Here is a 23422-nt window from a genome sequence, read left to right as displayed (position 1 = left end):
TTTTTTTTTTTTATATACCTTTATGGCGGTCAAAGCTTTATTTTTTCTGATACAGAGCTCCAAATCTTCTGAAAAGCCTTGAAATATTATGTCTGCAGCCACCACTAGGGGGAGCTTGCGGCATGGTGATGCATTAAGAATAATAATAATATATTTTCTTTATATAGCACCAACATATTCCGCAGCGCTTTACAATTCAGACAATTTCCAGACGTTATCGGCCCTGTCCCCATTGGGGCTAACAATCTACATTCCCTATCAGTATGTCTTTGGAGTGTGGGAGGAAACTGGAGAACTCGGAGGAAACCCACGCAAACATGGGGAGAACATACAAACTCCTTACAGATGTCATCCTTGGTGGGATTTGAACCCAGGACCCTAGCGCTGTAAGGCTGCAGTGCTAACCACTGAGCTGCCGTGTTGCCCTAGGACTTAAAGGAATATTCAGGTTTGATATCTATTTTATTAGTGGGGGTCCAACCACCAGAAAGGGGCACTTTTATCCCCATGAGAATGGAGCAGCATTGCATATACTCAACCACTCCTCCATCCTTTCCCAATGGGGCTGCCGGAGAAAGCCAAGTACATGGCTGCCGCAATCCCGGCGGTAACAGTGTCTCATTCTCGTGATCAGTGGTCCCCATCGATCTAGAATAGGTGGTAATAACGTTTACCTACTAGAACACCCTTTTAAGGGGTATTGCGGCCTAAAATAGTTACACTTATTCCCTAGAGTTGAGTAAATCGATTGAATTTGAATCGAGTTTGTGTTGAATTTTTGGGAATTCTAATAATATGCAATTCACTTTCCACGAATTGGTCAAAAATGGTCGTTATCACTTGACACATTGCAAAAGATTGCGTAAGTCAGAGAACGATTATATGACCTTAGGCGCGGCCACACGGGCTTCCTCATAATGCCTTGTAGCCATCAAGTTACATGATACAGAACAGCCAATCAGGAGGAACTATCTCGGCCTTATAAAAGCAAGAGGCAGAGAATGCAGCAGCCATTTAGTGGTGAATCTGGATAGCAAGAGGACATCAGAGCTCAAAGCTTAACTATAGAAAACACTGAAGAGACTGTACAGATACAGTGTGTGACAGCACAGCAGTGAAGATTAGTGTGTGAGGAAAAGAGAAGGAAACAGACTTAATTGATAAGGAGAGAATTAGGAGAATCCCTGTACCTGAGCGTCAGGGTCAGGGAGGGACACAGAGCTGGCAGATGCTGCTTAACCAGTCTGGTTATAGCGCTGCACAACCTGGCGCACCATTAACTCCTCCTCGCTGCCAGTGGAGAAACAGAGGGGAACAGGAAAAACTCATTTTCGGCAATGGGCCCAGTCAAGATGTCACCTATGGAGAGGTTTGGAAATAACTGGTTTGGCCAGGAATACCCGTTATTATAATTTAATAACTATAATAAAGAATCTAATAAATAAAAATAAATATAGCCAATAAAATCTAATAAATATTAAACAAAATACAATAAAACAGTGCCCAGCGAATATGTCTATGGTCAGCTTTTATTACGAGCTATTGATGGGTGTCAGTAAAAGGGAGAAGAGAACGTTGTTATGAGCCACCGATAAATGGGGGGGTGGGAGGCAAAGTTTATTATTAAATATATTATTAATTTGTGGATCTTGTTGGTGCCTTTGGGGTAATAATAGTAGAAATAATGTAAAGGTTTGTGTAGGGGCAGACATATCATTGGTGCAAGCTGTGCAGTCGCACAAGGGCCCAAGAGGTAAGGGGGCCACTACTTCCATCTGCAAAGCAGGTGAAATTTTGCATTGTAAAGGCCCCTTATACTGTTCTTGCACCGGGGCCATTTTTTGGTCTGTGGGTTTGTGCACATTTCGGACGGGAACTTGTTCCCAATCCTGGTATAATTCAGTTGTTTCCATTATTTTGTACATTTTAGTGTCTAATGGGAGGAAACAGATATGTACAATCGCTCACAGCGACGACACAGAACATATGCCGGAGCAGAAATGACTTCCTGCCATAATACAAATAGCCACATCCGCCCTGTGTGTAGTCATACAATAAGTAGTGAGACGCTCGGCTGCTCCCCAACAGGACAGATGAATAACCTATAAATATGATATATAGCAATAATATATTATATATAGCAAAGTCACTGCCATAATTATCTACGAGGAATCTCATCCTTTTTAACAGATTTACTGTAAAGCCAATATTTGGCACCAAATAATTTTGTAATACTTCTTTGTAGCAGTCACAGTTCCATTTTCGTGATGCACAGTTTTTATTAAAATCAAACGCAGCGCTGCAGCCAATCACTGAGCGCAGCGGCCCTGTCTGTGTGGACAGAACAAGCTGCTGAGCTCAGTAATTGGCTGCAGCGCTGCAGGCAATAACAATCTGTACGCAGAGAGGATGAATATGGCAAAAGTTTTTTTTTGTTGTTTTTTTTTTTTTTTACTAATGAAGCTCATAGGAAAAAAGTTTTCCTGAAAAGGGACAACTCCTTTAACTCTTTGTAACATGAGGACTTCTCCATGATCCCTGGGTTGTCCTCCGTCCAGTCTCTCCTGCAGTCCGGTGTTACACACTTCTCAGTCTGTCTTTGCAGAAGGTGTAGAGATAATGTATTAGAAACATAAAAAAGAAGCTCAAAAGATATAAAATATCTAATAAAAAACAGCACTGGGGGAAACTCCAGCATAAGACATTTATTTGAGAAAAATCCTTTGGACGGGCTAGCTCCTCACAATTATTGCTAACTAGATGAAGGGATTTACATGCTCTGAACAGTCCTACCAGCCCATCCCAGAGGAGCTACAGGATTAAGGTCTGGGATACAAGAAAAAGTCACACCCTCCTCTCATCCTTTTGACCAGAACAATTCTTCACATCTTCCTCTGACCCCTTCTATACAAACAAACAAACAATTTTTCAGATGTTCCTTTGACGCCTTTTAATCAGAAAAATTATTCACATTCGCCTGACCCCTTTCAGCAGAATTCTTCACGTCTATCTCTGACCCAATCTATATGAACAGTTCTTCACATCCTCCTGATCCCTTTTTATATTAACAATTATTTACATCCTCCGCTGACCCCTTCTATATGAACAATTCTTTACATCCTTTTCTGCCCCCTTTCATCAGAAAATTTCTTCACATCCTCCTCGGACCTTTTTTATGCCAACAATTCTTCACATCCTCCGTCTGGTCCCTCTCCTCAGAAAAATTGTAAAATTGTTCATATCCTCCTCTGTCCCCATTTTGTCAGAACAATCCTTCACATCCTCATCTCTCCCCTTTCATAGATGACTTTTTAACGTCCCCGAGATCCCCTTTTCCTGGATGTTTTTCCTCCAGCACACCATTCTCCGTATACACCCAACACCGTTGTAAGAGAAAACCCCTCGAAGTCGGCAGATTTCAGAATACTGACCCTGGCTAGTATCGCGCCAATGATTATGTCCCGCTGTAAGTCGCTCGATTTTCTGGATTCCTGCGGAAACCGATCACTTGATTTTCGTCCGCTCTCTGTGGTCATAGGTTTCATTTCTATACAGGAAAGCGCCAGTGTTTCCATTTAGTGCATTCATACAATAGCCGGGAGAACGCAATATTTTCAATCCAACACAGGCTAAATATCACATAGCTTTTATTTAATACATCTTGTATATATCTATATATTTATATATACCTCACAGAGAAACATATGTAACAGTATCATTTTTACTTCCTTCCATCCCAGGCATTAATATTAGAGAACGTCTATGGCATACATTGGGCTATTCGACAGAATTAAGAAAATTAAAAAAAAATAAATAAAAAAAAAATGGAGAAGATAATCTGGAGAAGTGGGAAAAAATGTTTCATTAAAGAAATACAAGAAAGAAAAAAAAACAAAAATGGATAATTTTCAGGAAACTAGAGGGAAGAAAAACAAAGGCATAAAACATACATGCTGAGCTGGAGGAGAAATAAATTAACCCTTTCCCAGCCAGCAAGGTGTGTGTGACAAGTCTTGATTGTATGCAGAACCGTTCCTATAAAATATGGATTATGGCAAAAAAAAAGGAGAATAATCACATTTCTTCAGCAGCAAAGCATTGTGGGATGAGACTATTGAGTGGCACCTGGGTATAATGGAAAGGGACGGGCAGAATGGGCATGGGCTCAGGTCATCCACGCTGGTCTTTCATTACAATTATACAACTCCCTTTGGCATATTTTCAGGATGTTCCTCTCCTTTGGATAAAAGGCATATGGAGGACACATAGGGGGTTCGCCAATGTTTGGGTTGCGTTTAGGGAGCCGTATCAGGACACTGGCCGTCATAAGGGGCTTCTAAACATGAGGGCGTGGGGGCAAACAGGTGGGCTATTCTCTTATACAAGTGCAATAAAGTCAGGGGCGCGTGCAGTCTAGTGCTTCTCCTTGGGAAAAGAGTCACAGGCAGATAGATGGCTGCGAAGAGAAAAAAAAAAACAGAAGATCAGAATTGACTTCCCAATATTTCCAAAAAGTCTCCTGTCTCCCATGTAAAACCTTCCAACCTACTCGTATCGCCCCCTTCAATAAAACCTCCTCCACCAATGGCGACGGATTCCAGTGCTTTTACCTCCATCCAATCCATTTCTTCCCAAGGATCGGAAGCATCCGGCAGTCCCTTCTCTCCCATCTGACCCCCCCTGATATGACTGTCCACCTTCAGGGACCTTTTTTTTTTCTTTTTTTTTTTTTATGTAAATGCATGTATTTTTGGATAAAAAAAATAAATTCATTTTTGTTATGGGGTTTTATTAAAAATTATACACCGTTTGTCATCTTTACCCTCTGCGCTGCGCTGTCTATTGCTGGCTGTAGAATGGGTTAAGTGAGAATCAGTCAGTGAGCTCGTTCTGAGAGAGCTTATAGCTCTACCACATGTCCTTTTCTGTGCGCCTATCGCTGATTATGACCACAGACCGCATGAAAGTTGAATGCACATGGAAATAAAGAGCCAAACTGTGCAAAAATTTTAACGACACCCAATTGCAAAAATATTTTTTTAGCTAGAAATACATGCATGTAGGTAAAAATAAAGAAAGAAATAATCCTCAGAGTTGGAGTACCCCTTTAAGATACAAGCCTAAAGCCTTAAAAGGGGAAGTCTGATGCCTCCTGGCATGTATAGTTTAGTCATTGAGACTTTGTGTGAATTTAAAGGGGCATAACGTGATGATATATCAATAACATATGCCATTATAATCACTGGGGGTCCAACACTGGTATCCCGCGGTAGTGTAGCCCCATTGATGGTTTTGCCTGCACAGAGGCCCCCCGGCCACCGCTGCGCAGGAAAATTATGGACTGCTTCATTCCAGTGAATGTGGCTGGCTAAATTTCCCAGCACAGCGGGATGGTCGGGGGGCTTCTTTTTTCAGGAAACACATAAAAAAAAGGACCCCCACCAAGACTGAAAATGAAGGTGTTGCTCTGCAGCCCCCTTATTATCAGGATGGTAGGGGTTGCGGAGGTCAGACCCCCATCAATCGTAATGGCATATCCTGGCGGTGCGCCAGTGCTTCATTAGCTTTGCATACCCCTTTAAGTCATAAAATACATCAATATATTAAGATGGGGGCCCTCAATGTGTTTGGTGATGAGCCCCCATGACAACTCTGCCTGGCAACTGCACGTCTTCTTGATTTATTTACTTCTACGCCGCCGCTTCTTTGGGGCGGGAGGACTAGAAATGTACCTTTCTCACTAACAGTTGCATTGCTGCCGGTTCTGTAGTTGTGCCCCGTGCGTGTGCCTTGCATGCCGCGGCGAGGCTTCGCCGTACTGGATCCCAGATCCCATCCTCTCCGGATCCAGCTCACCTGTGTAATGAGAGGCAAAGACATAAGTAGGAGCATGATACCGGCTTTATAGGACACTATATTAAATAACATGCATGCACATAGTGGTCCGGGGGCCAGGGGTGAGGGGGTATGCTCCAATCTGACATCTAATGCTCCCAACCCTTGGCTACTCGTAATACCCCACAGTGTATGCCTCCATGTACGCACATACCCTGCACGGCAGAAATAGGAACATGACGTTTCTGGATTAGCAGGATTAGTGAGGACATGGCTCCTGTGACGGACCGACGTCACTCCACACCCCACGGGCGATGCACATGGCTTTATGGATTAGTTATACCATGGCACATAAATATCTGAACAGATCCAATCCAAACAGAGGGCCCCAGAAGTGAGCACTGCAGTAATCACACCGGATCACAAACCGGCATTACCCTACTAGAAGACACTAATCAAACATTATTAAAAGGGGTGGTCTGACGCATAAGAGAACTCCAGCAACGTGTATCCTATATAGCACAGCATAGGCTGATAGTAAAGAATATTGAAGATGTTTATGGGTCTACCTTGTGTACTCCAGTATTATTTGATGAACCATACCTGGGCCGTCTGCCACCTTCATTTCTGCTTCTCGTCTGAAAAGGTTCTCCTAATGCTGACTACATTTCCTACAATGTTAAAGTGCTACAAACACGGCAGTCTCGGCGCCTCCTACGCGATGCATACTGCAGTCTCGGCGCCTCCTACGCGATGCATACTGCAGTCTCGGCGCCTCCTACGCGATGCATACTGCAGTCTCGGCGCCTCCTACGCGATGCATACTGCAGTCTCGGCGCCTCCTAAGCGATGCATACTGCAGTCTCGGCGCCTCCTACGCGATGCATACTGCAGTCTCGGCGCCTCCTACGCGATGCATACTGCAGTCTCGGCGCCTCCTACGCGATGCATACTGCAGTCTCGGCGCCTCCTACGCGATGCATACTGCAGTCTCGGCGCCTCCTACGCGATGCATACTGCAGTCTCGGCGCCTCCTACGCGATGCATACTGCAGTCTCGGCGCCTCCTACGCGATGCATACTGCAGTGTATCCTATGTGATGTATGCAGCAGTCAACGTTTATCCTATGTGATGTATATAACGGCAGTCTCAGTGTATCCAATGTGATATAAACAGCAGTCTGTGTCTCTTAAGTGATGTCTACAGCAGCCTCAGTGTCTCCAATATGGTGTATATACAGCAGTCTCTTTCCCTGAGGAAGTGATAACATTCAGTTTTTCAAACACATGCACCTGACCACTGAGACCAGCGATTGGCTGCAGGGGTCAAGTGACTAGACTATGACCCCATCTCTTCCGGTGGAATCGCATCCAGTTCATGAAGTGTATGCATTCTGAAGAGCAACTCACATCTGGAACCTAACTTAAAGGGAATGTGTGTGACTGCGCTGTGCCTTCGGGATCAATCAATGCTGAGGGCACATCCTGAGCGTGTGCCTGTCTCTTTCAGGCAGAGAGGTGTATGCGGAGATCTTTATCCAGAGCAGGAATATTCAATATACATGTGCCAGATCAGGAGTGTACAGCGCAGGCACATAACTAGAAGCGGAGCGATGTGCCATCAATCAAGGTGAAAGAGGAGGAATTATCACAGACCAACAGCCACCAACTCCACGCTGAGACTTGCCAGCAAAGTGACATACAATGAATGTCGGTATTAAAAGGGGTTGTCCCCTTTCAGAAAATAAAAGCATAATTTGTTGTAAAAAAACAAACAAACAAAAAAACCTTCTTCTTTACTCACCCTCCCCAAGTTCAGTGCTGAATCTCTGTCGCTGCTCCTAGTATCTATTACTGTATGTAGCGCTGCAGACAATCAGTGAGCTCAGCTGCTCTGAGCGGGGCATCCCGTCTAGATGGGAAGGGCCGCAGAGTTCACTGATTAGCGGCAGCACTGTTGATGTGACATCAGCGCTGCAGACAATAAGAAACCCAGGAGCAGTGGCAGGAGTTTCTGCTCTGGACCCGGGGAGCATGAGTAAAGCGCCGTTTTTTTTTGTTTTTTTTTTCAAAACTGGAAATACCCTTCTCCTGCCTGTAAACGCTCACTTACCTGAATCTATTTTACTTAATATTGTCCGGGCACATTTTAAGAAAGCTTCCTCCACATTCTCTCCGGTCAGTGCACTTGTTTCTAGGAACATCAGTTCTGCAGAGAAGTTAATTCATTAAAAATCTTTTGCATTAGGATTTGTCCCATTTTTGATCTTCTTGATTTCATATGCTCTTTAAGTACACAGCATTAAGTCAGCCTGCCAGAAGACAGCGGGCACAAGGATTAGAACCACAGTCGGCACTATAATGGGGGGCACTGCAATACCTAACTAACTTACAGTGGTCTTATATTTGCATGTCTCTTTAAGGGAGCTGGGATTGTATCGTTTACGATCCAGATAGAATAATTATTCTAATAATATTAATATTCTTACCATTTTCCTGGGCGAAGCGCGATGCCTCTAGAAATGTCACCTCTCGTTCAGCATCCAAATCCTTCTTGTTCCCGCATAAAATAATGATAATGTTGGGACTGGCCAGCGTCCGCGCATCAGTCAGCCAGTTGGTCAAGGAGTTATAAGTCTCTCGGCTGTAAGAATAAATGAGAAAAAAAAATAAACACAGGACAGTAGTCTATAAATGCTAAAACCTGCAGTCTATAAGATGGAAAATAATGCCGGCCATCAGCAAGGACTCACAACCGCAATCAGACGATTTTTGCCACAGCGCAAGGAGGCCCCCTAGTGGAGACTGAATATTCAGTGCAAGGAGACTTTTTTTTTTTTTTTTTAAAGTTCTTAAACTAACCCCTTAGTGACCAGCCGGGCGTCCTAATTTATTTTTCATATTTGCCTTTCAACTTTTTTTGGCAGCCATCAAGTCTTCATTTTATGTTATTGATGTTTTATGCGGGAAAACTTGTACGTTTTCTATTGGATGAATGAATTACGCTGTGCATTATAGGTTTGGTTTTTTTTTTCGAAAAAAAAAAAGCAACTTCATGTGGATACCCAATAGGTGGCAGTTTCCTTTTATTATGCAATTTAGAAACTGAATTTTATACTAAATCTAAAAAAAAAAAAATGGATTACAAGAAAACTTAAGTCAAATCACCAGGAAAAGCGAAGACCTGATGAAATGTAGGCGTCCCCTCTGATCATGTAGTCAGCACTCCTGACCAAGGCTCTCAAAGAAGGTACAGATGATAAGTGTATGATCGCTGGGGGTCCAATCAGTGGGACCCCCCCAATAATAATGAGACTGGATGTCCCAAAGTCCCTTGGGTGAATGGAGCGAGCGTGACCACTTCTATGAGCAGCAGTAGTGACCACCGCCTCTATAGACAGCGAGTGCAGCGCTGGTCACACTTGCTCCATTTACACATAGGATTTTGGTACATGATCAGTGGCTGTTCCAAAGTTCTCGCTCCCAGTTATCCTCTATCAAATGGCCCATTCCAACGAGCCGCTGTAGAAACGCTCGTTCCCAATTATCTGACTGTCTAAACAGGCCGCCAAACACGAGAAATGCTTGTTTGTCGAGTGCAATGATTTTTCAGAGGGCTTAAAAATCAGTCTCGGTAGCACATCGCCCCATGTAAACAGGTAAGTATGGTAGTCTATGAGCACCGAACGATCATATTATTCCTGGCCCTCCGCGACCTCTGGGTTGGTAAGAGGGGACGTTCTTAGATAAAGCACAGATGTAATCGTTCTGGCAGGAGCCCAGCGGAGGTCACACTGCCGTCTTCTCAGAACTGGATCTACAATGGTTGATTATTAACTTTTGTTCTGGGCCACGATGAAATCTTTCTCCACCGCAGCTCCAGACCGGTCTAACAGGAGCCTTGTGTGCAGATAAGAAGATATCTGAGGACACGCAGGAACCCGGGAGCAGAGATCTGCAGGTGCCATTATTGTTCATGGGGGAGTCTGGTTTACAAAACCCAACATCAGGAAATTCAAAGTTAGCAGAAGTCTGCTTCTCAAAATCCTAATCTCTTGGAGGGTCTACCAGTAAGGATCCTCATCTCTTTGGGGGCGTGGGGTCTGACAGTCAGGATAATCTCTTGGGAAGCAGGGGGTGGTAGTCTGCTGGTCAGGATCCATATCTCTTGGGGGGGGGGGGTGGTCTGCTGGTCAGAATCCTAATCTCGAGGGGGGGGGGGGGTGTCTGCCAGGAAGGATCCATATCTCTTGGGGGGGGGGGGGGTGTCTGCCAGGCAGGATCCATATCTCTTGGGGGGGGGGGGGGGTGTCTGCTGGTCAGAATCCTAATCTCTTGGAGGGGAGGGGGGGGGGTGTCTGCCGGTCAGGATCCATATCTCTTGGGGGGTCTGCCGGTCAGGATCCATATCTCTTGGGGGGTCTGCCGGTCAGGATCCATATCTCTTGGGGGGTCTGCCGGTCAGGATCCATATCTCTTGGGGGGTCTGCCGGTCAGGATCCATATCTCTTGGGGGGTCTGCCGGTCAGGATCCATATCTCTTGGGGGGTCTGCCGGTCAGGATCCATATCTCTTGGTGGGGGGGGGGTCTGCTGGTCAGAATCCTAATCTCTTGGGGGAGGGTGGGGTCTTCCGGTCAGGATCCTCATCTCTTGGGGGAGGGTGGGGTCTTCCGGTCAGGATCCTCATCTCTTGGGAAGCAGAGGGTGGTAGTCTCTTGGTCAGGATCCTCATCTCTTGGGGGGTGTTGGGGTCTGCCGGTCAGGACCCTCATCTCTTGGGGGTTGGGGGGTAGTCTGCTGGTCATGACCCTCATCTCTTGGGGGTTGGGGTATAGTCTGCTGGTCATGACCCTCATCTCTTGGGGGTTGGGGTATAGTCTGCTGGTCAGGACCCTCATCTCTTGGGGGTTGGGGTATAGTCTGCTGGTCAGGACCCTCATCTCTTGGGGGTTAAGTGGGGGGGGGGGGGGGGGTCTGCTGGTCAGAATCCTAATCTCTTGGAGGGGAGGGGGGGGGGGGGGGTGTCTGCCGGTCAGGATCCATATCTCTTGGGGGGTCTGCCGGTCAGGATCCATATCTCTTGGGGGGGGGGGGGGGGGTGGTCTGCTGGTCAGAATCCTAATCTCGAGGGGGGGGGGGGGGTGTCTGCCAGGCAGGATCCATATCTCTGGGGGGGGGGGGGGGTCTGCTGGCCAGAATCCTAATCTCTTGGAGGGGAGGGGGGGGGGGGTGTCTGCCGGTCAGGATCCATATCTCTTGGGGAAGGGGGGGGGGGGGGGGGGGGTCTGCTGGTCAGAATCCTAATCTCTTGGAGGGGAGGGGGGGGGGGGCGTCTGCCGGTCAGGATCCATATCTCTTGGGGGGTCTGCCGGTCAGGATCCATATCTCTTGGGGATGGGGGGGGGGGGGTCTGCTGGTCAGAATCCATATCTCTTGGGGGGTCTGCCGGTCAGGATCCATATCTCTTGGGGGGGGGGGGGTCTGCTGGTCAGAATCCTAATCTCTTGGGGGAGGGTGGGGTCTTCCGGTCAGGATCCTCATCTCTTGGGAAGCAGAGGGTGGTAGTCTCTTGGTCAGGATCCTCATCTCTTGGGGGGTGTTGGGGTCTGCCGGTCAGGACCCTCATCTCTTGGGGGTTGGGGGGTAGTCTGCTGGTCATGACCCTCATCTCTTGGGGGTTGGGGGTAGTCTGCTGGTCAGGACCCTCATCTCTTGGGGGTTGGGGTATAGTCTGCTGGTCAGGACCCTCATCTCTTGGGGGTTAAGTGGGGGTCTGCTGGTCAGGGCCCTCATCTCTTGGGGGTTAAGTGGGGGGGGGGGGGGGTCTGCTGGTCAGAATCCTAATCTCGAGGGGGGGGGGGGTGTCTGCCAGGCAGGATCCATATCTCTTGGGGGGGGGGTCTGCTGGTCAGAATCCTAATCTCTTGGAGGGGAGGGGGGGGGGTGTCTGCCAGGCAGGATCCATATCTCTTGGGGGGGGGGGGGGGGTCTGCTGGTCAAAATCCTAATCTCTTGGAGGGGAGGGGGGGGGGGTGTCTGCCGGTCAGGATCCATATCTCTTGGGGGGTCTGCCGGTCAGGATCCATATTTCTTGGGGGGGGGGGGTCTGCTGGTCAGAATCCTAATCTCTTGGGGGAGGGTGGGGTCTTCCGGTCAGGATCCTCATCTCTTGGGAAGCAGAGGGTGGTAGTCTCTTGGTCAGGATCCTCATCTCTTGGGGGGTGTTGGGGTCTGCCGGTCAGGACCCTCATCTCTTGGGGGTTGGGGTATAGTCTGCTGGTCAGGACCCTCATCTCTTGGGGGTTAAGTGGGGGTCTGCTGGTCAGGGCCCTCATCTCTTGGGGGTTAAGTGTGGGGGGGGGGGTCTGCTGGTCAAGACCCTCATATACTGCACGATGCACAGTGTTGAACAACCGGCAACATGCTTGCCATTCTGTGGCCATCCACTTCATCTGCGCACTGAACGAGCTGTAATAGATCATGTCACAGGTCATGATGTCTGCACAGGCTGCCATTGTTCACAGGGTGATGTGTTGCTGAAAACGATGATCTTTTGACCAGCAGTTTCTTTATGCTGCAGCCTCTTTAGACTTGTACGCAAGTGGATAAGAGTGGAAATGGGTCTTAAGAATTAGGGATTGTCCAAGAGGACATGACCTGTAATAACAGAGATTTTTCACTAAGGCAGGTCTGTGCTCATGGCACCATCACTGCCAAACCAGAAATGGCCAGAGATGCATTTTTAGGCAATCAGTGCTACTTCAGTCATAATTTAAATTCCCTGAACAACCCCTTTAAATATTGCCCCCAAATCCACACAAGGGTTTAAGCTGGCCAAAAGGGTCAAGCAAGCAAATGTTGTGTGCCCCTGTTTCTCTGACCCTGGGGGGAGTACAGACACACCCTTTCTTCACCCCTTCTCTTCTATATACACAACTTTATGAAACTAGAAGCCTAAAAACTGTAAAAAAAAATAAAATGCGACAATCCCTTCCAGACAGGTTTTTGTTTTTTCCATGCCTTCTTCCAAGAGTCATAACTTTTTTATTTTTCCATCAACATGGCCATATGTGGGCTTTTTTTTTTTTTTTTGCGGGACAAGTTGAAGCTTTCAATGACCTGACAACACGATTCTCCAGATCGGCACAATGAAGACAATCCCAAACTTGTAAAAGGTTTGTTTTTATATTTTAGTGGTTAAAATAACATTGAAAACTTTGTAAAAAAAAAAAAAAAATAAGTGAAAACATTTGGTTTGTGTCACCATTTTCTGAGACCCATAACTTTTTTTCGTTTTTCTGTCGATGGAGCCGTGTTGAGGGCTTTTTTGTTTTATTTTTTTTCTGTGGCGACCTAATGTTTTTATCATTACCAGTTTGGGGTGCATATGAGGTTTTGATCACATATATATATATTTTTTTTTTTTTTTAAAAAAAGGAGCTTGTCAGACACACCCTGTGACTAAACAAAGGCAACAAACAAATGTGCGCACCCATGTGTGAAGGGAGGGAATGTACGGGTGCCGTCATGGGTTCCGAGAAATCCCGTTACCGGTAAGTAACTACGTCTTTCTCTTTCCCCATGACGGCACCACGGAGAGATTGCAGAGAAGTGAAGATTAGGGAGGGACCACCGCTTCCAGAACCCTTCTGCCAAAGGTAAGGTCTGAAGACGAGGTTAGATCTAGCCGGTAGTGCTTAAAGAATGTGGAAGGAGAAGACCAGGTCGCTGCTCTACATATCTGTTATATAGAAGCCCCAGCCTTCTCCGCCCAGGAGGCTGCCACTGCCCTAGTTGAATGAGCCTTTAGGCCCGCAGGCGCGGTTTCCCCGCTTGAGGAGTAAGCCAGGGAGATGGCGTCCCTTATCCACCTTGCCAGGGTGCTCTTGGAAGCCTTCCGTCCCTTCCGAGATCCCTGGAAGCACACAAAGAGAGACCTATCCTTCCTACACTCTCGTGTGGCCTCTAAGTATTGTATAATGCACCTCCTGACGTCTAAGGTGTGAAGGACCTCTTCCCCCTTGTTTTTTGGTCTGAACAAAAGGAAGGGAGGGTGATCTCCTGTGACCTGTGGAAGAGGGAACCCACCTTAGGAAGGTACGCTGGGTCAATCCTAAGTGTCACCCTATCTTCTAGGATTTGCGTGAAGGGGGGCCCTGCTGATAAGGCTTGTATATCGCTAATCCGAAATGTGCCGATGTGAGGGCCACTAGAAGGGACGTCTTAAGGGACAGGATTTTAAGAGACGCGTCCGCTAGAGGTTCAAAGGGACACCTGGTTAGAGCCGAAAGCATGAGATTTAAGTCCCAAGGAGGAGCATTCCGGGAGGGGATGAGCCTGGACCTATGGGATGCCCTGATGAACCTGGAGACCCATCTATCCCCCGCCAGGTCACGGTTATATAAAGCTCCCAGCGCCGCGACCTGAACCTTCAGAGTGCTTGTGGCCAACCCCTGCTCCAACCCTTTTTGAAGAAACTCCAAGATAGCAGTAATGGGGGCCTCCCCCACTACTTCCGACCCCGTGAAAGAAAGAAATCTTCTCCAGGTTTTAACGTACAGTTTGGTAGTTACGGGTTTCCTACTCTGCAGTAAGGTGGAGATTAAATTGGGGGAGAACCCTCTATCCCTCAAGAGCGCCCTCTCAAACTCCAAGCTGTCAGGTGCAGGTTTGCTACCTGTGGGTGAAGGACTGGTCCCTGGGACAGCAGATCCGGAACTTCCGGAAGGACCCAGAGGTCGGAGGTGGACATTATCCTTAGCCAGGAAAACCAAGGCCTCCTTGGCCAGAAGGGGGAGATCAGGATCATGTTTGCCTCGTCTTCCCTGATCTTCCTCAGAACTGCCAGAATGAGAGCAATCGGAGGAAAGGCATACGCTAGCTGGTGGTTCCATGGGATCGAGAAGGCATCTAGCGCCGCTGGGTTCCCCCTGGGGTCGATCGAGCAGAATGCATCCACTTTCTTGTTTTGCCAGTTGGCGAATAGGTCTATGGAGGGGTGCCCCCAAACCCTCGTGATTTTGTCGAACACTAGCTGGTTCAGCTCCCACTCGCCCTGTGTTAGCTGGGTCCTGCTCAGGAAGTCCGCCATGACATTCTCTGTCCCTTTTATGTGGAGTGCCGATAGAGATTCTAGACTGTTCTCTGCTACCCGGAGGATGGAACTTGACACTCTTAGAAGAGAAAGGGACCGGGTACCCCCCTGGTGATTTAGGTATGCCACCACTACCCTGTTGTCCGAAAACACTCTCACGTGGTGCCCTCTTAGCGTGTCTAGAAATTCTAAGATGCGAAAAGAAAAGAAAGGGCGCATGTGTAGACTCACAGGGCTATTTAAATAATTTAAAAAGTGCCAGTACACTCACCTGTGATGGTTGTGTACGTCTACACAACCAAGATTAAGAGTGTGATTAATGAGGCTCCGGGTCACCTCTATTTGTAGTACCGTCCTGTCGGTGTTTGCCTCGCAACTCCGGGCTCCTCAAGTGGTCACACAATCCTGCCGGGCCAGATACCACGTCACCGCAGGTCCTCAGTAGTTTAACCCGGTGGCTGGATAACCGCAGGTCCTCACACATCCAAATAGACCAGGCTGCTCCTGCCGCTTTGGCTCCGTATGGAGATATTTCACAAGTAAACAATGGTGCAGCGGTCTCAGGGAGCGCCAAAGGAATACTGGACAATTTAATAGATGGCAACCGACTTTTATTCTTCCTCCAATACCACTGCCACAACGCGTTTCAACGGTCTAAGCCGTCTTCATCAGGTGGGTATGACCCCACCTGATGAAGATGGCTTAGACCGTTGAAACGCGTTGTGGCAGTGGTATTGGAGGAAGAATAAAAGTCGGTTGCCATCTATTAAATTGTCCAGTATTCCTTTGGCGCTCCCTGAGACCGCTGCACCATTGTTTACTTTAGAAATTCTAAGAGGCCATACTTCACCGCCAGGAGTTCCTTCATGTTGGAGGATACCCCTTCCAAATCCTTCGACCAGACCCCCTGAGCCACTTGGTCGCTTAGATGAGCCCCCCACCCCCTGGGGCTTGCATCCATCGTTAGTATCTGAGATACTGGTATTGTCCATGGGACGCCTCTGCCTAGACTGTCCCCCTCTGTCCACCATGTCAGGGAAAGCAAAGTTTTTGATGATAAGGTCAGCCGACCTTCTAAGTGCCCTCTTAGTGACCTTTCCGCCCCCAAGATCTCCCATTGTAAGCCCCTGGTGTGTAACTGAGCCCAGCGGACCCCCGGGATGCAGGCAGTCATGGAGCCTAGGAGGGACATTGCTCCCCTCAGTGTCATATCGGGATGGTTCTTCACTCGGGCCATCATGCTTTGGATTTTCTCTGCCGGGAGACGGCATTCCTGACTCCTTGAATCTAACAGGATACCCAAGTACTCTTGCACTTGATCTGGTTCCAGCCTGGATTTTTTCATATTCAGCAGCCAGCCTAAACTCGTCAAGGAACCCATGACTTTTGCTAGATGGTCCTTGCAATGACTGAACGAGTTGCCTATAATAAGTAGATCGTCCAGGTATGGGACTATTAGGATGTTCCTCTCCCTCAGATGGGCCATAACCTCTGCCACCACCTTTGTGAATACTCTTGGGGTTATTGCTAACCCGAAGGGGAGAGCCATATATTGGTAGTGCCTTATTGTGCCCCTTATCGGTATCGCTACACTCAGGAACTTTTGGTAGTCTCTGTGTATGGGGACATGATAATATGCGTCCTTCAGATCCAGGACAGCCATAAAACAGCCTGGGAACAACAATTTCACAGATGTTTTTATTGATTCCATCTTGAACGAATGAACTTTCAGAACTCTGTTCAATTTCTTTAGATTTACAATAGTCCTGAATGTTCCATCCGGTTTCTTCCTGAGGAATAGAGGGGAGTAGAACCCATCGCCTACCTCCTGAGCTGGGACTTCCCGAAGGACTGCCTTGTCCACTAGGCCTAGAACCTCTTGTTCTAGAGCCAACTGCTCTACCACTGAAGACCTCACGGGGGTTACTATTAAATTTGGACGGGGAGTGGAATCTTAGCCCCGATTTTATCATGTCTAAAATGCAGCGCACGTTTGATATTTTTTCCCAGGCCGGGAGGAAATGGAGAAGCCTCCCCCACACCTGGGGCTGCCTTTCATTGGGCGGGTTTCCTATTGTCACCAGGGGGCCCTTCCCCCAGAAGGAGCACACAGGGTCCTCAAAGGGGTATTTTCTTTTGGGTGCCAACAACCCTTTCCTCTCTGGTTTTCTCCATTCCCTCTTAATTAGAGAATGTACTTGATCATTAAGAGGGAAGGATCTCTTTTTCTTCTGTCCTAGGCCACTAAACATTATGTCCTGGATGGACTTTTTAGGGTGAGGATCCACGAACCCCATAGTAGACCTAACTGCCTTAATCAAGGTATCGGTTCCATCTATAGGGAAACAACTACGACCCCCGTCCCCTGAAGACGATGAATCGGAGACTACTCCCTCCTCGTCTGAACCACTGGACTCCGGCACCGGGGATAGGTGTCTAGTTTTCCCTTGTCCCCCCCCCCCCTTCAGCAGGGACTTAAAAGGTGTCCTCCACCTGAGATTTAATCAGGGATCTGAGTTCGGTGGCAAACTTAGGGGTCTCCTCACAGATAGTTTGCTCAATGCATGAGTTGCACAGTCTCTTTTGCCATCCAGTGGGCAGATCCACCGCGCAAAGCGCGCAGGCCCTGTGCTTGGACTTGCCCGTACTCTTCCTTCCCTGAGAAGAAAAGAGAGGGGGTCTCAAGTTACAAGTGAGCTTTCACAAAGATCACTTACCGACCCGTAGTAAGAGGGAATACCGGATTTGAAGAGGAACCCGATCCAGTAGCTGGGTCCTTCCTCGAGGCTGACGCCGCACTGGAGTCCTTGCCATGTTGTGAAGATCTCCCAGAACGCCCGCTTCCTCCGTCACCTTGCAGTGAAGCGCCGCTGGAGGATCCTTTATTACGCTTCCTCTGAGGCGATGGTGAGTGGGGGTGCAGGGACTGCACCTCCTGGGGCTCCTGCTCGCTCATAGCTGTAGAGTGCCAGAGAATGCCAGGAAGCACTCCCCTGTGCTTCCCTGGCCATTTAAACTTTATAGGGGTCCGCCCCCCCCCCTCTGGCCTGGCACCTGCGCTATCCGGCGTGTCCCCCTCCCCTCCACTAGGCCACCGCTGTGTACCATTAGGGAGGGGAGGAGAGCCCCCCCCCCCCGTGCGGCCAGAGGGACCCGCGACCGCGTCACTACCGGCGAGCGCGCCCTTCGCGTCAAGGGGGAGCGCCGGCGCACTTCGCGAAGCCCAGGCGAGCCTCCGACCCGGGCCCCGGGGCTTCAGGCCTACTCACTAACCCGAGTCCCGGAAGCCCCGCCTTACTCACCACCTGGGCCTCGACGCCACCGGAGACCGCAGCGATCCTAGTTCCTTGCTGTGCCGCGTCTCCCTGCCACCCTAGAGGCCCGCTGACCCCAGCAGTGGCGCTGCAGGACACTGCACCAGCCGAGGCAGGGAACCCCCGCTGCCTGAACCGGTCTGGCCGGGCCTGGTAAATTCTCATTTTCTTCATTCCTTTTCAGGAACTTTCATCCGTAGGTCCCTGTCAAGGACAGGAAACCAACTGATGCGGGAGAGAGGTACCGCCCTTTTTATCTGTAGGTTTCCTGTCCTTGAAGGGCGGATCCCCTCTCTCCGTGGTGCCGTCATGGGGAAAGAGAAAAAAAAGGGTTGATTTATTTATTTTTTATAATTAAATTTTACATTATTTTTTTTAGTCCTCCTAGGGGACTTGAACCTGCAGTATATAGTAAAACTACTCATCTCCTTTGGAGCCCAGCTTCATAGGACCACCAAGATGACAGTTATGGGGGTCTTCAGTAGGTCCACATCTGCAAAGGCAACCCCATGTCTCCCTGGATAGCGGCAGTCACTGGCTGTATAACACAGCCAGCGCCTGCCAGGGTGGAGTGGGCTCAGCTCCTAAGCCCACTCCATACACCCGCTCCCATCTTAGAACGTACCAATACTCATATAAACATAAGAAATATAACATTACATTAAAACTAAAATAAAAATCAATCAAAATATCAAAATTGGCAGCCCAACAAATAAGGTATAACTATATAAAAAAAAAAAACATAAAAAAAAGGCAAAAACTTAAAAAAACAAAACAGCTAAAATATCCAGCAGGTTCAACATTCCCCGGACCTGAACTGGTTAATATATATATATATATATAGATTTTTTCTATTTACGTTTACCAGTAAGACTACACACAGGTAATTGCAGATTGTCGGCAGTGCTCACCGGTACAGACTCACCTTGCAATATCATAGACTAAGAGCGCCCCCGCTGCTCCTCTGTAGTAACTGCGAGTAACTGACCTGATGAAAGAAAGAGGCAAAAAACAAAAACTCAGCCGGGACCGCAAGTATCAGTGTACAATAGTGGAAGATCCAAAAAACGATAAACAATGGGCAGAAGAGATCGACCAAAAAATAAAAAAAGACAGATTGGTATTTAAAGGGACATGCCCATCTGGAATATCACTAAGACATGCAATTATTTTATGATCAGATGTGAATAAAAGGTGGCGGCTCTGGTGTAGCGCTGAACCCCCTTCTCCAATCTCCCTACTCATTGGCATCGGTCATCAGCCGGGCACAGGAACAGCAGCACCGCTTCATGAAAGTGAATATGGCGGCAGCCATGTCGAGGGAGTACGGGAAAGCAGATCCAGTGCTAAATCAGTGCTGCAACTCATTCCCAGAGGAGCGAACCAATATGGCACATCCTAGTGTTACACCAACACTTTATAAGATTCTTAGGCGTCTCCTGAAGAAAACCCATGCGATCTGTCATGGCTCTGGCTTCTGAAGTCCCCGGTTTTGCTGGTGGTCACATTACTCTTACCTAAATCTCTCCTGTCCGGCTGTATCCCAGATCTGCAGCTTCACCGATTTACCCCCCACGTTCACAATCCTGGACCCGAACTCCACTCCGATGGTGTGATTAGAGTCCTGCTTAACTAGAAGGCAAAAAAAAAAAAAAAAGAGAATGATAAATGCCTCATGTCACGTGCACGGCGGTGGCGGCATGCCGGGAGTGGTGTCGCAGCTCTTACATAGGGAACTATGCACAAGCGGCTTCCATACAAGAGTATGATCTGGACATACTTAAAGGGGTTGTCCCATTAAATACATGTATCCACAACCACAAATCAGACCATAAGCATATACTTGCTGGGGATCCGTCCACGGGAAACTGATTACGAGAATGGGGGTCCCATGGTCCCTTGTGAGACAGAAGAGGTAGCACAGGAGTGACTGCTGCATTCACTTCTATGGGATGACAGCTTTTCTATTAGTTTCATAGAAATGAATGGAGCAAGCAAACATACACTGTATTCACTCAGCGGACCTTAGGACCCCCGTTTTCAGGATTGATGATGGCCCCAGGGGTCAGATCTCCATTAATCATACAATTATTGCCTACCTTGACATGCTAAATCCGGACTCATTGTGACCACCATCACACACTGGGGCAGATTTATAAAAGTGGTTTTACATTACTTTTATATTGATGACCTATCCCCATTTAATATCAGATAGATGGGCGGTGTCGATACCCGGGACCTCCACTAATTAGCTAAGGGGGTGGCTGGATGTAAAACGTGATGACAGGCAGAAGAGCTCAGCTCCGCAGTGCTCAGATCAGCTCTTATCCTCTTCATTGAGTTGCAGTACCAGGCAGTGGCCACTACACGATGTGTGGCGCTGCGCGGTCCCGGCTGCACTCACTGCTAACATCCCATCTGTAGCGTCACTTTAGCAGCAGATTCGTGGTGTTGAGTGAGTGGTGGTCTCAGCGGTAGGACCCCAAACAAGAAGACATGCAGTAGTTCATATCACAGGAGATCCTGCCCCATATGATCCTAGTGACTGCCTCCATCCACGACAACGACACCCATCAGGCACAGACGAGGACCACTACTCACACTTGCTCTCGATGAACTGGTGGAGGAGGCAGGACTTCCCCGTTCCTGCACTGCCGATGACAAGGAACTTGAAGAGAAAATCTGAAATGAATATTAATAATTAAATGAGCTGCTGAAATAGCAATTCCCCACGTGTGCAGCAGCCAACAGCGTAAACAGCTGGGAATTGTCCTCTGTTTGTTCAGTTGGTTTATAATGGAAACCGTCAACATGCCCGCAGTCAGCACCCCCCGAGCTCAGCGGATAATGCACAAATATCGCACAGAGGAACCGGTGACCCGGGACATAAGTCTACAGCAGGGCTCGACAAACCCAGGCGCCTGGTCGCCAGTGGCGCCTAGAAAATGTTGCCTGGTGCTTGAGGAGTTGAGAAGAAAAAAAAAAATTACTCTCAATCCAATCCCACCTCCTGCACGGAGTCATCCAATCGGAGGAAGCAGGGACAGTATCGCTCAGGCCGCCTTCTCCACTTTGCTCCGCCCCCCTTATGCTCCGGGACTGGACAGGGAGAGTTGGGTTACTGGGGAAGGATCGCTGTGGCCGGGGGCCCGTTCTCATCTCCCGCTACCTGTGTAAGTACATACAAAGGCCGTGCTCCCCGGGGAGACGCCGTGTGTGAGGGGGTCTATATGTACATACAGTGTGTGCCCCACCATCCCCCCTCCCCGGCCGCGTACAATGAGGCCGCAGTCGTGCAGCCGCCGCGCTGCACATTCGCTGCCCGTGGTATTGTGTGAGGAAATTCTCGTCTGCTGTGAGTGCGGCGATTGGAACCTGATGGCCGGGAGGGGGTAGCGCTGCACGGCTGCACGGCTGCACAACCGCCTGCGGCCGCCAGGTGGCGCTCCGCCGAGTGCTGCGCACAAAGCAGCGCGAGGGGCAGCAAGACAAACATCAGCCTCTGTCTATGGTGATCGCCCACCGCTGACCCCTCCTCTGTGGCCGCTGAAGCACTGCCCGGTGTGTAATGCTGCAGTGTCCCCAAAATCACATGGCCACACACTACATACGTTACCCAGCAACCCCCTCCAATGTGTGTGTTATTAAAAGGTCTTCATTCTACTTGCAATCATCAGCTGCAGTATATACTGGTGTATATACAGCACTGTATATACTGCAGTATATATGTATGTACATTGGTGTACATATGTATATCCACCAGTATATATGTATATCGTGCTGTATATACAGCAGTGTCTCTATGTATATACATCATTGTATATATGTATATACCCCAGTCGCTATATCTATATACTATAAAAAATTCTGGCTCCTAAATTTTTTGGCTGGCTCCTAGATTCTGAACAACTTTGTCGACCCCTGGTCTACAGTCACTTCTGCACAGACACGGAAATGGCAAAGAAATCTGGGGGATTCCAGCACCGCAGAGTTGTAAATGCAGCTCCAGAGGACAGAACAGGATGTAACCAGGGTATAGATAATAACTGTACACAAAACAGAGACATTCAGGACAAAAGGGCACCGGGGAAAAAAAGCAGAACGGCGGAGTACGTGACCGAATCATCACAGCACAGATCTGCCCCCGCACCGGAAGATGGAGGGTGTCACATCCCAGCGCTCACACTGCGGCCACCAGACAGGAAACCACAAGGCAGAGGTGAAGAAGAGACTGCTCCGATTACACAAGCCCACAGACATTGCTGAGGAATTAAACGAGACATCTCCCTCTGCCACCTGATGTGAGGCATCTCCCCCTGCCACAAGACATCTCCCCCTGCCACCTGATGTGAGACATTTCCGCCTGCCACCATGAGGCATCTCCCCCCTGCCACTTGATACCATGAGACATCTCCCCCTGCCACCTGATGTGAGGCATCTCCCCCTGCCACCTGATGTGAGGCATCTCCCCCTGCCACCTGATGTGAGGCATCTCCCCCTGCCACCTGATGTGAAGCATCTCCCCCTGCCACCTGATGTGAGACATCTCCCCCTGCCACCTAATACCATGAGACATCTCCCCCTGCCACCTGATGTGAGGCATCTCCACCTGTCACCTGATGTGAGACATTTCCCTCTGTCAACTGTCACCATGAGACATCTCCCTAGTCACTTCTTCCCCCTGAGCCGTGCCTCACCGTATGTCTCCGACATGTTTCCACGCTCTGGGCCCTCTCCTCCTCCTCCGGCCCGGGGCCCGGCCTGCTTCTCCTCTTCCTCTATCTCTTCTTAGTGAGCTGAAGGACCTTTGATGACGTCACGGCCATGTGAGCAGTCACGTGGGCGGACCCGTCCTCTGGGCGGAGTCAGTGGCTGCAGTCCAGGCTGCTGTGCGCAGTACTGTCTCCGCCGTCCCCGGGTGCGGAGCTCAGCCCTTGGCTCCTGTCAGCCTCTCCCTCTCCCTGTCGGGACAAGCGGCGGTTTTTTCCTTCCCTCGCCCCCACCGCTTGTTTATTGCAGGACGAGCCGTAGTTGTCAGCCCTCATTCCCTGTACTACATAACGACCTGCCACAGCTTCCTGCCACAGTTTTAGGGCTTCTGTTTGGCGCAAAAAAACCTAGGCCGGGCCCAGCTGCACATTCATTACACTGCAGACTATGGAGGCGGAGCTGTGTGTA

The 23422-nt window shown here is 48.7% G+C and overlaps 2 protein-coding genes across 3 annotated transcripts in view; one reads left to right on the top strand and one right to left on the bottom strand.

Moving 5' to 3' along the window:
- Positions 1-3630: 3630 nt before the first annotated feature.
- On the bottom strand, positions 3631-23095 carry RAB4B (RAB4B, member RAS oncogene family). The gene is made up of 8 exons (XM_073641503.1): positions 22942-23095; positions 20846-20926; positions 19762-19876; positions 19170-19232; positions 8324-8478; positions 7948-8043; positions 5733-5856; positions 3631-4456 (listed from the first exon to the last, which is right to left on the bottom strand). Exons 1-7 carry the CDS (start codon positions 22955-22957, stop codon positions 5741-5743), a joined length of 642 nt encoding a protein of 213 aa, XP_073497604.1. The 5' UTR covers positions 22958-23095; the 3' UTR covers positions 3631-4456; positions 5733-5740.
- The window catches only part of ACTMAP (actin maturation protease), a 421926-nt gene continuing 408157 nt past the window's right edge, over positions 9654-23422 (top strand). For both annotated transcript variants that reach the window (XM_073641496.1, XM_073641495.1), the window contains exon 1: positions 9654-9795. The gene's annotated coding sequence lies outside the window, so the exon portion shown is untranslated. The remainder of the gene's footprint in view (positions 9796-23422) is intronic.

The sequence above is a fragment of the Phyllobates terribilis genome, unplaced genomic scaffold (genome assembly GCF_046119375.1).
Source record: "Phyllobates terribilis strain yellow unplaced genomic scaffold, ASM4611937v1 Scaffold_7__3_contigs__length_470593459, whole genome shotgun sequence".
Lineage (NCBI taxonomy): Eukaryota > Metazoa > Chordata > Amphibia > Anura > Dendrobatidae > Phyllobates > Phyllobates terribilis.
This window is presented reverse-complemented; position numbering and strand designations above follow the sequence as displayed.

Bases quoted from the DNA above. Each gene is read 5' to 3' on its own strand.
- RAB4B (XM_073641503.1), bottom strand. The intron at 19,233-19,761 runs GTAAGAGTAATG...TTCTTTCATCAG, and splicing joins GCCGGACAGGAGAGATTTAG to GTCAGTTACTCGCAGTTACT. The intron at 8,044-8,323 runs GTAAGAATATTA...ACTTCTCTGCAG, and splicing joins GCGCTTCGCCCAGGAAAATG to AACTGATGTTCCTAGAAACA.